General features: G+C 43.7%; 1 protein-coding gene across 1 annotated transcript; it reads right to left on the reverse strand.

The window, feature by feature from the left end:
• Positions 1-2,993: 2,993 nt before the first annotated feature.
• Positions 2,994-3,968, reverse strand: LOC144278379 (olfactory receptor 52E2-like). Its single transcript, XM_077839639.1, has one exon. The coding sequence runs from the start codon at positions 3,930-3,932 to the stop codon at positions 2,994-2,996; it is 939 nt and encodes a 312-aa protein (XP_077695765.1). The 5' UTR covers positions 3,933-3,968.
• Between the last annotated feature and the right edge of the window lie 8,803 nt (positions 3,969-12,771).

Consider the following 12,771-nt stretch of genomic DNA (forward strand, 5'->3'; position numbering starts at 1 on the left):
TTCTGGGTGTCTCTAGCCTCTGACTGCTAGATCATGGACCTGGACAACAAGAGATGGATCCCTCAATAATAACCCTGTTCTGTTCTTTCCCTCTGAAACACCTGGCCTTTGGTCCCTGTCAGGATACTGGAATAGATGGACCATTGATCTGACCCAGAATGGCCATTCTTATGTTCTTATCTGAGTCTCCTTTTTCTTATCTGAGTGCTGGACATCATAGCTAATGAGGCCCAAATGCTTCTTTGTCTCAAACGGTCCCTTCCATGGAACCAGTAATTTGAACAAGCTCGATAGTCAGAATAACACTCATTCCACCGGTTTGAACATTCAGAGCTGGATCCCTTTCTTACAGGCCTTTTCTTGTACCTGTGCTGCATTTAGCAAAATTGTCCTAGAAACTTCCACAAAATCTTGAGGTGATTTCTTAATTGAAGAATGTATTGGACTATGTTCATCACCTGGGGTCTTTGCTCTTCTATGTTTCTCCAAGGAGGTCTGGAAAACCATGAGGCTGCTTCTCAGACAGTGGTTCAAAGGGAGAAAACTTGGAGGCTTGAGGCAACTTCCTGATACACAAATGGAGCTGGGGGAAGAGTTGGTCCCAGTGGTTGCAATCGGAGCATACAAATTTCTGCCACGTCACCACCAAAGTTCTGTGAAATCACTCTACCAACTCATCACTTCTTAATCATAGAATATCAGGGTTGGAAGAGACTCAAGAGGTCATCTAGTCCAACCCCTTGCTCAAAGCAGGACCAATCCCCAATTTTTGCCCCAGATCCCTAAATGGCCCCCTCAAGGATTGAACTGACAACCCTGGGTTTAGCAGGCCAATGCTCAAAGGACTGAGCTATCCCTCCCCAAAAATGTCTTTACCCTCAGTAGATCACACAGTTATTTCATGAGTTGTAATGTGAAGTTGGGTCCTTGATCAGTAAGGATTTCTTGGTGTAATACCACCTGGGAGAGGAATTTCATAAGCTCATTTGCTTATTTGGTTCATAGTCAGGGTGCTAGGACTGTGGCAAGAGGTCAATAAACTTGGCTGAGTGCATTTGTCACCAAACCGTTCCTGTGGTCTTTCTTTATGAATAACTTTGTGGTCTGCTGAATGAGCAGGCTTCCTTATCTGCTGATACTGATAACATTGGAGCACCAAGGACACAAGGACTGAGCAGGCTGAACAATGTTCCTGAAGCAATGACATTCATGTCATGGAGTTCGTGGGTTCCATGATTTTCAGAGACCTTCATGGCATTTTTCACTTAAACTCCAGAACAGCTGAGCCAGAGCTGTCAGCTGGTGGAGGACCCTGAGCTCTCAGCTCCCAATGTGTTCAAGGACCCAGCAGCTCTTTGCCACCTTGGTCAGTGGGGGTACCTAGAGCTCTGAGTTGTCCCTGCCCATCCTGGCTAATAGCCATTGATGGACCTATCCTCCATGAATTTATCTAGTTCTTTTTTGAACCCTGTTATAGTCTTAGCCTTCACAACATCCTCTGGCTAAGACTTCCACAGGTTGACTGTGTGTTGTGGGACGAAACACTTCCTTTTGTTTGTTTTAAACTGCTGCCTATTAATTTCATTTGGTGACACCTAGTTCTTGTGCTATGAGAGGGCATAAATAACACTTGCTTATTTACTTCCTCCACACCAGTCATGATTTTGTAGACCTCTGCCATATCTCCCCTTAGTCTTCTCTTTTCCAAGCTGAAAAGTCCCAGTCCTATTAATCTCTCCAATATGGAAGCCGTTCCATACCCCTAACCATTTTGTTACCCTTTTCTGAAACTTTTCCAATTCCCATATACCTTTTTTGAGATGAGGCAACTGGATCTGCATGCAGTATTAAAGATGGAGGCATAACGTGAGTTTACATAGAGAAAATACAATATTTTCTGTTTTATTATCTATCCCTTTCTTAATGATTCACAACATTCTGTTAGCTTTTATGACTGCCACTGCACATTGAGTGGATGTTTTCACAGAAGTATCTACAGAGACTCCAAAATCTCTTTCTTGAGTGGTAACACCATATCTAGACCCCATCGTTTTATATGTACATTTGAGATTATGTTTTCAAATGTGCATTACTTTGTATTTCTCAACACTGAATTTCATCTGCCACTTTATTGCCTTGTCACCCGGTTTTATGGGATCCCTTTGTAAACCTTTGCAGTTTGCTTTGAACTTAACTATCGTGAGTTGTTTTGTATCTTCTCCAAGCTTTGCCACCTCCCAGTTTACACTTTTCCGAGATCATTTATGAATATGTTGAATCGTATCCTTCCTACTATACTAACTGGTCTTGTCAATTTATTACTTTTAAATGTGTGTATTTGCTCCAAAACCTCTTCTAATGACACCTCAATCTGGGAGAGTTCCTGAGACTTTGACCTAAAAAGAAAGGCTCAGATTTGGGAATCTCCCTCTTAACCTCAGCCATGAAGACCGATGCAAAGAATTCATTTTGTTTCTGTGTTATTGTCTTTATGTGCTCCTTCATCATCTCAATCATGCAGTCACCTCACTAGCTATTGAGTAGGCTTCCTGCTTCAGATGTAGTTAAAACAATTTTAGCTGTTACTTTTGGAGTCTTTGGTTAGCTGTTCTTCAAATTCTTTTTGGCCTTCCTAATTCTATTTTTACACTTCATTTGCCAGAGTTTATGCTCCTTTCTATTTTCCTCAATGGAATTTAACTTCCACTTTTTAAAAGATGCCTTTTTACCTCTTCTTTTCCTTTGTTGTTTAGCCACAGTGGAAGAATATCCACAAGATACTGCGAGTGATGCTAGTCAATGTTCATATTTTTTATTAAATTACTTTGTTACTGTTAGTCTTTGGTTATCCTCCAGGCTTCCTGAAGTATTGGACATGGAAAAAAAAGGTAACATTTCCCACAACGCTGAGCTCAGCCAAACATGGACAGTGCACTCTGGATTAATGAGGACATATACTTTCTAATTCTTGTCACAAAGATTTCAATCGGTGATCATTTTCTGCAGATATATTTGCCCACTTTCTCACAAAGCTCTTTGGATCTGACCCCATAAATGATAGGGTTGAGCATGGGAGGGATGAGGAGATAGAGGTCAGCCAAGATGATGTGAATGTGGGGAGCGATGCCCTGACCAAACCGGTTTGTCAGGTTGGAAAAGAGGCTGGGAGTATAATACGTCAACATCACACAGATGTGGGCTGTGCAGGTGTTGAGGGATTTTTGGTGGGCTCTCTTGGAGGGGATTCTGAGGACAGTCCTGATGATCAGACCATACGACAGGGCAATGAGTGTCAGGTCTGACATGTTGACTACAAAGAATAGCACCAGGCCGTATATCCTGTTCACTCTAATGTCGCCACACGACATCGTCACCACAGCTGTGTGCTCGCATTGAGTGTGGGGGATAATGCGATTTGCACAGAATGGCTGCCGGCTCAGGAGCAGGGGCAGGGGAAGAATGAAGAGAACAGCTCTTATCAGTCCCACGAACCCTAGTTTAGCGATACGTCTGTTATTGACGATGATGGTGTATCTCAGAGGGTTACATATGGCAACGTAACGATCAAAGGCCATTGTCACAAGGATGGTGGAGTGCATAAGAGAAACAGTGTGAAGGAAAAACATCTGGCTGAGACAGCCACCCATAGTAATACCTTTCAAATTGAACCAAAATATAAACAGTGCATTTGGTACGACAAAGGTAGGTGTGGCGATGTCTGTGAGTGCCAGCATGCAGAGCAGCAGGTACATTGGATTGTGGAGAGTCTGCTCTTTGTATACAACAAACAGAACTGTAAAATTTCCAAACAGGCTGATAATGTAGAATATAAAGAAAGGGATGGAAATCCAGATGTGGGCAGCTTCCAGGCCAGGGATGCCCATTAGGATGAATGTTGAATGGTTAGAGTGGGTGATGTTGAAAACTGCCATCAGGTGGTCAATGCATCAATTGGGCTCAGAAATGCTCAAGGTGCCTGTAAAGGGAGAGAAGCACAGTGAAGGGGGGTTATGCCCTTTATAGAAAATAGTATGATAAATATTTTATAGTTAACAACAATCTGGAGGTGATCAGTGAAGTGGCAACATTTACATGTGGCACCAGACTATTTAGGTCAGAGTCAAGTGCAGAGAAGTCCTCTGAGGGAACTGAACAAGCCAAGTCAACAGGGAGCAAGATGGCAGATGAATTTCAATGTCAATAAACTGTGATGTATATGGCCATTGGAGGAAAAAGCTTGAACTAAGCAAAACATTGGGATCCAGGAAGAGTGGGATAGGAAACCATACAGAAAATACAATGGCATGAGATCAGTCAGTCAATATTTCACCCTCCTCTGGTCTCCTCTATGTAGTACTGGGCACCCTTCTCACACAGGATATTGCAGAACAAGAGGGATTCGAGCAAGGGCAATGAGAATGATCAAGGGCCTGGGGAAACTGTCATATGGAGAGAGGTTGAAAAGACTGGGATTGTTATGTTACAGAGGAGATGAATAAGAGGAGATATGAGAAAATTCTCACTGGTAGAGTAGATGGAGAATAAGTTCTCCCTGTCTCATAACACAAGGTCAAGAGGACATTCAACTAAACTGAAATGTGGTAAATACAAAACTGATAAAAATAGAATGCTTTCTTCCCCCAATGCCTAAATAGAATGAGGAACTCCTTGCCACAAGATGTATTTATGGCCATGAGCTAAGCAAGAATGAGCAAGGGTTTGGACATGTACATGGATACTGAGACTTTACACCTTCAGCCTCTCCCAACAAACCACAGTGCTGCCTGCTTCTCTGTGTAGATCTCCCTACCTACTCCCACAACCCTCAGCACTGCCTGCTTGTCCATTTATACCCTTCTCCCCACCTCCATAACACTCAGTACTGCCCACCTGACTCTATATATCCCAGTCCCTGCCACAGAACCTCCAGTGCTGGCCACTTGTCAATGTATGTTCCCCACCTCACAACTTCCAGCCCTGCCACACAGTGCTACCCCTCAGCCGGGACCATCAGCAGGTGCCAGATCCCACAGAGACAGCTCCCAGAAATACGTCCTCAGACTAAGTTAAACTCAGTGTCTGCCTGAACCCAGGAAAAGGAACCTATTCAGTGAAGGGAACCCCAGCAGCAGCTCAGGCTGTGCAGGGAAGGAGAGAGGGACAGACCCGGTGAGAAGGGGAGAGGACGTGGAGACTAGAAGGAGCCAGTGTGAGTAACTCTGCCTCAAAACGACACAACGCTTTAACGTATTGCAGCCCATTAGAAACCCAGACACCCCTTCCTGAGGATGGTGTTCCATGTTGGCAATCGCTGACATTACCACAAGATTGTTGTAGGGCTGCTCACGGGAGGAGGGATAGTCCAGATGGGGGATTGGTCAGAGACAGTCTGCTACAGTGAGGTCCAAATTCCATTACAGTCTGAGATACCCACTATCCCAGGAGGCCTCATTATGCCTCTTTGCTCTGCATTAGGCAGGATGTCCATTCCCTATTTTGTCCAGTTTCAGGTATCTGTGTCACTGTAATGTGCGTACTGCACGCCCCCCTCCCACCAACACACACAAACATTGTGCATCCCTGAACATCCCATAGTGAGATTTCCAACACCGCCTGGTTTCCTGTAAGCCAGAAACCTGCTTTTATTTCTCCTGCCTTTTGATGCTTCTCATCCTCTCTATACCCAGAGATGCAGGGCCACAGAGAAACCAGACCCTCCCTTTCTCTCTGAAAAAAAAAAAATCCTAATTGTTCATTTACAAAAATGATTAGGAGACCAGGGCACCTGATTTATGAGGAGAGGCTGAAGGAATTGGGCTTGTTTAGACTGAAGAAGAGGAGAGTGAGGGGGGATTTGAGAGCAATGGTCTCAAGTTACAGTGGGGGAAGTCTAGACTGGATATTAGGAAACACTATTTCACTAGGAGGGTTATCTAGGGAGGTGGTGGAATCTCCACCCTTAGAAGTTTTTAAGGCCCAGCTTGACAAAGCCCTGGCTGGGATGATTTAGTGGGGTTGGTCCTGCCTGAACAAGGGGTTGGACTAGATGACTTCCTGAGGTCTCTTCCAACCCTAATCTTCTATGACTTTATGAATCTCTAAGGATTTCAGCAACTCTCCTGTCAGCTCCTCTTTGGTTCAAATGAGCTCAATCCACCTTTAGCAGTGACAGGACACTCCACTTGAACTCACTGGAGGTTCATGGCCGGTGTGAATCAGGACATTCATTTAAGTCCTTACTTGAGGACTTAGGCCATGCTGGGAGTTCTGCCATTGAACTCAATGGTACAATATTTCACCCTTAGTATTTAATTTTGGCCCCCGGCTGTGAAAATCACTCCCAGCTTCACATCCTGCTACAGAGAGCACTATTATCCACGGTGCTGGAAAAGTCTGAGGGAAACCCCCAGTTTCTGTGGCATTCTGAAACAAGGCATGAGAGATGGGGATTCCAAAACTCACAGGGGCTCTGACTTTGCTCTCAGGGAGGTCAGTGTAAATCTAGAGTGACCCACCAATGGCAGAATGTGAGAGCAGAATCTTTCCACTGTGTGAAATCCTGTGTATTCCATTCTTCTTGTGAAACATCTGGTAACACAGATACCCACTGCAGAGGCCTTGGCTGCACTTCTGAAGAGGCCAGTGAAGTTGCTGAATTGTAACACTTGGGTGAACCAGAGGAAAAAACACATAGACCAAAAAAAAGGAAGCTACTGAGACAAATAGAAGGACACAGTAAGAGACAAGGAACTTATCTTAAAAACAAATATTTGTCTAAATTATTTCTAATAATTTTTTAGTTCCAACTATTCCAGGTAAATCCCTTGGTGTTTCTGACAATATTAAGCAGTTCAAATTGTTTGTGCTGGTGAATTCCTGCCCACATGGTTCTTGACATGAACCCTGGAACCCTCCCTGAGCCCTCAGCACTAAAATTATTGCAGAAACAGGCAACTTACCGAAATCCCAATCTGCAGAGAAAAGGAATCTCCTTATTGAGACAAAAAGACAGAGCCCAAAGCATCAGTCTATGAGTCTCACATGTCTGACACTCGCTGTGCTGTACAGCAACCTTTATTATTCCCCTGTACAGTCCCTGAGGACTTTCAGGTTGGCCAGGACTCCCAGGCAATTCCCTCAGCTCTGTGAACAGCTGGAAGAGCAGAAAATAGCTCTAGAGAGCTTCAGCCTGTGAGCCTCAGGAATAAGAAATGATTTGCTGTTAACAGGGGCTCAGATTGTCAGGGCAAAACGGAATATAAACATTTAGATGAATCTTGGGTGAAATAAGGTCATTGTCTATATGTGTCTTTGAAATTTGTGCTGATAGTTTGCCTAATGGATAAATTGCTCTTTGTTGATCTGTGTAACTTATTATCCGTAGTGTTTAGAAAACGGAAGGGTACATCTAAAACCTATTGTTTACCCAGGACTGTATGGTCAAGTAGATGCTAGAAAACTGTATAAAAGGCCCTTGGGTCTTGATCCTGTTTTTCTCAGATCTAATTGAGAATTCATGCAGGGAAATCTAAGCCAAAAGGATTGAGATCCCAGTTCCGACTGTACTGCCCTGAATATAAACTTTGGACTATAACCTATGGACTATTTCTGAAAGAATTCTTTGCAACTACAAAGCTCACTCTCTCTGCTGTGTATCTGAACTTCAAGAATTGAATTCACATCTGTGTATATATTGATCCTTTAACCAGGGGCGGCTCCACCACTTTTACCACCCCAAGCAGCAGCTGCCGAATTGACGCTGCGCCCGGATGGAAGGGCGGCACAGCTGACACGCCCGGAAGAGCGGCGGAGTTGCTGCCGAATTGCCACTGCGGGAGATGGACTGCCGCCCCATTCTCAGTGCCGCCCCAAGCACCTGCTTGGAGAGCTAGTGCCTGGAGCCAGACCTGCATTTAACCATACACTTTCTTTTTTCTTGTAATAAATTTTAGTTTTGTTACCAACTGGCGGTAAGCATGTATTTGGATAAGTTCTGGAATACTCAATAATCAGGGAGGTAATGTGTCCAATCTTTTGGGATTGGTAGAACCTTTTCTATTATATGATTAAATGAGATTTTCGGTAATCTTTATCCTATTTGACTTGTGTGCCTAGGTGGAGGCCTGAGGTGTGGTTATTTTAAGAGAACTGTGTTGCTGGCTTCTGAGTAACCAGTGAGGTATAATAGAAGCTGTTTTGTGCTGGCTTTGTAAATCTAAATATTGGAATATCCACCAGCTCGCTGGAGGATTGCCTGCTCCATTCTTTGAAGTTCACCCTGTGGAAGTATAGCATTGTATAAGTATAACGTTGTATAAGGGAACATGCTGGATACATTGTATATGAGAGGGCATGCCAAAACATGTTACAAAGTATCTGAGGGAGCACACATAGGGACAGTTAGCTTTTGAATGGAGAAGCAATTAAGATAGAGCCAGCACATCTAAGAAGCAGGCATCAGAATGGAAGGTGTGAAGGGCAATTAGTTAAGTTAACTGGAAGCTGTTAAAGGAGATTGTTAGGGGTGGCAGGTAATTGAAGATACGTGACTGGTCTCAGGGATCTCGAAGGGTGGTGACTAAAATCTTTTTCTTCTTTTGTCTGTAACTTCTCTGTAACTTGTTCTCCAGCAAGCTGTATAAATTAAGAGACACAAGCCCCACTCGGGGGGCTCACTTCTAAATGTATTAGCAGAGCAGCTTTGCTAATAAAACAGAGTGGTCTGATAAATTGTGAGTCTGAGTCAAACTTTGACAACCCTAATTGAGTGACCTCAGCTGGCCCCCAATGGGAGCCTGGTCACACCATGCCCGTCCTTGAGACATACTTGAATTATGTGAATAATGTAACTGAAGTCATGGTAGCTAAATCCACTTACTGTGGTGTCTACATCACGTTGTGTCCATGGGAGACACTCTCCCGTCGACTTACCTTATGCTTGTCAGGGTGGAGGAGTACAGACATTGACGGGAGAGCGCTCTCACATTGATTTAGCGTGTCTTCATCAGACCTGCAAAATCGATGCCACTGCATCAAGTGCAGCAGCGCCAAAACCATGTCCCCGGGGAGGACCTGCATCACCGGCCTCGCAGTGAGCAGCTGCCATGGGGAGCAGGGACTGCAGAGAGCTGAAAATGGTTCTGTGGTTGGACGAATCATCTTATGGGCCTGTGTCTTGGTGGCCAGCTGCTCAAAAGTGTCATAGAATGATAGGGTTAGAAGGGACTTCAAGGGTCATCTAGTCTAACCTACTGCCAAGAAGTCTTTCTGCTGAGTTCTGTCCTCCGCCCGCAGCTTCCAGCCATGTTCCAGGAACCATGCCCACATTCTCTCCTCCAGCTTGGCTACCTCCCTCGTTCTCTGCAGCTGCCTCTCCTCCCTCTGTCTCTCTCTGGAGCTCCAGCTGTTCCTCTGCCTTGGCCACACTGTCCTGCAGCATTTTGTCCTTTTCCTTCTCCCACACCAGTTGAGTGTCTTGTCCTCCAGGCTCCTGGTTCCTTTTCTCCGCACATCTGAGGTGTGTTAGTGAATATTAGCTTTTTATGATTTTTTGTATTTTAAGTTTTTGTATTTCTTTTAGATACCAACCAAAAGCCTTTTTATTTTGTGAATTTTTTTTACACCCGGAGACACCACTATTTACCTCTGTCCATTCTCACCATTGGTTCCTACCCTTTGTTTCCTATCTTTTAAATGGATACTTGGCAATGTTTTCCTTCCTTTGTTTATAAATGAACTCCCTGCTCCAAAGGGAAAGCCAGGAGCAGCACAAGCTCTGCTGCATTTAAGAGCTCCGTTTGGGGCTAGGACTTGCACTTTAAGCAGACCTCAAGTATGAAATTCAGAGGTTCAGGGTACGGGCTATAGGCTATGTAAGTGGTGCCCTGATCCCTGTATTTGAAGTCCCTCTTAACTTTGATGTTCAAGCACTGAGGATTGAACAAGTAGCCAGCTGTCAAAAAAACGAAACATTTTCCCAGATATTGGACCGACACACCATAACATTTCAGGAAGTCTTTCCGGAGACATTCAGCAGTGGCTGGCAGCATCTCAGTTTTCAGCTTTGGATCAGATGAATGTGTTATTCTTCCATTGCTGAACTTTCTCAGAATATTCATTCTGGCATACACTTCACATGCCATCACACTCTCATTTTCCAAGCAGAGCACAGTATCACTGAAGACTTTCAGGGCATTCTGGAGGAAAAACAGATGAACCTCAACTTTGCTAGGCCCTTCACCTTGTTCACCATTTTCCATGTCGGAAAACAGCATCCATAGAGATTTTGGATACTCATCACTGCCCAGACAAAGCCTGCCATGTATTTACAAGCCTGTTTACAGCTGGGAAAAGACTGAACCAGTCTGTCAGAATGTGGTGCAGTAAAGTGGCATAGTCCATATTCACAACATCAAACACATCCTTCAACACTGCTACTCTCTTAGCAGAACGGCAGAAATGATTGAGCGTCTTAATCACCAGAGCCTAGATATCAGGTTGCAGGGTTTTGCTAGCTTGTTTCACGGCATTGTGCACACCGTGGGCTGAGCAATTTGCAGGCAAGGTACACTGATTGTCACTTTCCATAATTCATGTTTGCATGATCGAAACAGTAGTAAGACACTTTGTTCATGTCTAGTTTGTGTGTGTCGAGTTCTTCAATTAATGTGCTGTTTATTGCCTCTGCAGTCTCTTCGCTTTGCTCATAGAATCGAACAGTTTATCTTGCACCCTGTGTTCGGGGGTGCAGTAGCTCAGCGATACCGAGTAAGTTCTCACCTTGCCCTTGTCAGATGCCCTTGTTACATAGGGACGGTCTGGCTCCCTGGGGCCTTTTGAAAATTCTCTGGAGAGCAGTGACAGAACGTTTTTGATGAATGTCTCCGCTGTAGTCCAACCATATTGAGGCATTACAGGGGGGCATGTCAGACTTGGGTAAGATTTTGGAGCCATACAGACACATGTGAAACAAAATTTTGGTGCATTCTCCAGGCAAGGAATAAGAAGTGTGGAGCTCCATTTGACACAGAGCCAAGCCTTAAAAATGTCTCTAAATGCGAATTTATTTGGTGAGTCTGAAATTAACAATGAAACTATACTAGCAATATGATATGTACAGATGCAAACTTATGGGATACAATACAGAGAAAGTATGGTCAATGTGTTCAGTAATGGGCAAAGGCCTTTTGAATGGCTCTGGCCTCAAACTGCCCACTCTAGCGCAGGCCTGGCTCCCCACGGGGGCAGCTGATCTGTGCTGACCCAGCTCCCTGTTCTGGTCTGCTCCAGCTGTAGCCCTCCAAGGTGTGCCTCACCACCGCCGCTCTGGCTCCAGACCAGCTCTGCCTTCTGGGCTGCTTCTCTGGCCCTTGTGTTTCTGACTCCTGCTGCTCTGCCTCGAATTCAGCTTGAGTTGCTGCTCAGGTTTTCCAGATTTCTACTGCATTAATAGCCTATAATCACTGAAAACTTCACAGAAAAGTCGTCCCATCTATTTCTTGAAACAAAGGGTTTTTTATTCACACATTCATCTAGACATCAAATAACAAATGGAAGCTTTCATTGCATACCTACTACAGATTTGATTTTTTTTTAAATAGGTACAAGTCCCAGCAGGAGTTTGTCCACATTAGCAACAAATTTATGAATCAAAGAAACTAAAAATCAAAACCATCATACTGGTACTTGTATCCCGATTGAAGGTTGGCAGGGGTTTCAAACAAAAACAGCAAATAAGGGTGTCAAAAAATCAAAAGTAGCCCAAAATATATGTAGTGTAAAAACAACAACATTATTAAATTATTTATTTCTATTTGCTTTCAATGACGGTCGTGCGTGTTCATATTTTGAGTTGAATTAGTTTGTTACTGTTTTGAGTTGAATTAGTTTGTTACCATTAGTCTCTAAAAGGCAACATTTCATCCTTACTGTCTTCATCGGAAGTAGAATGCTTCTGCTGCTTGTCATACATATCAGCAGTGAGCAGTGCAATCATTCCTTTCGTTGCTGCAAATTGTTCATAATAGATTTTATGTCGCAGCATGTACATTCCAACATAAAGAATATTCTTTAAAACTTATATCTTGTTGTGCTGTTTAGTTTTTATCAAGTTCATCTGAATAACATCTAACTGCAGCATTGCTAAAAGGTAGCGACACCAATGAAAGAACAAACAAGCCAAGTTTACAAAAGTCTTTGTCCTCAGCAGCATCCGTGTGTTCGAGAAATTCAGCCCCAAACTGCTAAACTTCATTATCCTGAGTATGAGGCCTCTGAACCATAGACAAAACTCTCCACTGCTGCTTCAACTCTCCAAGGTCTCCACAAAAAATGGCAAAAATGAAATATCAACCATTCTAGGTCGAGAAGGTCTTAGTACTGCAAAAGATTCAATCACCTGGACTTTTGGTGGCAATCTCTGTTTAATCCATTTCAGACACTCCAAGATGACATCTCAACACCTACTTTTGATGTCTTTGACAACGGGAATGGTTTGTGTGTATTTTGAAAGTTCCAACTGAAATCATCTCCAAAATCAACTGTGCAAAGTGGTAAGTTGTGGATCCCAAGGCAAGGTCATAGTTCAAGACAGCAGTCTGTAACCTGCGATTTCCAGAATCCCCAGAAGGGGTAATTTAACTATTTCACTCCAGGAGGTCTCTGGAATAAATCAGTGGGAACCCAGCAATTCCGTCTGATCATGAATCAAATGCAAGTAATCATGCAATCATCTAACTCCGTAGTTTATTAGATTTAAGCATACACAGAGAT

This window comes from Eretmochelys imbricata, chromosome 1 (genome assembly GCF_965152235.1).
Source record: "Eretmochelys imbricata isolate rEreImb1 chromosome 1, rEreImb1.hap1, whole genome shotgun sequence".
Taxonomy (NCBI): domain Eukaryota; kingdom Metazoa; phylum Chordata; order Testudines; family Cheloniidae; genus Eretmochelys; species Eretmochelys imbricata.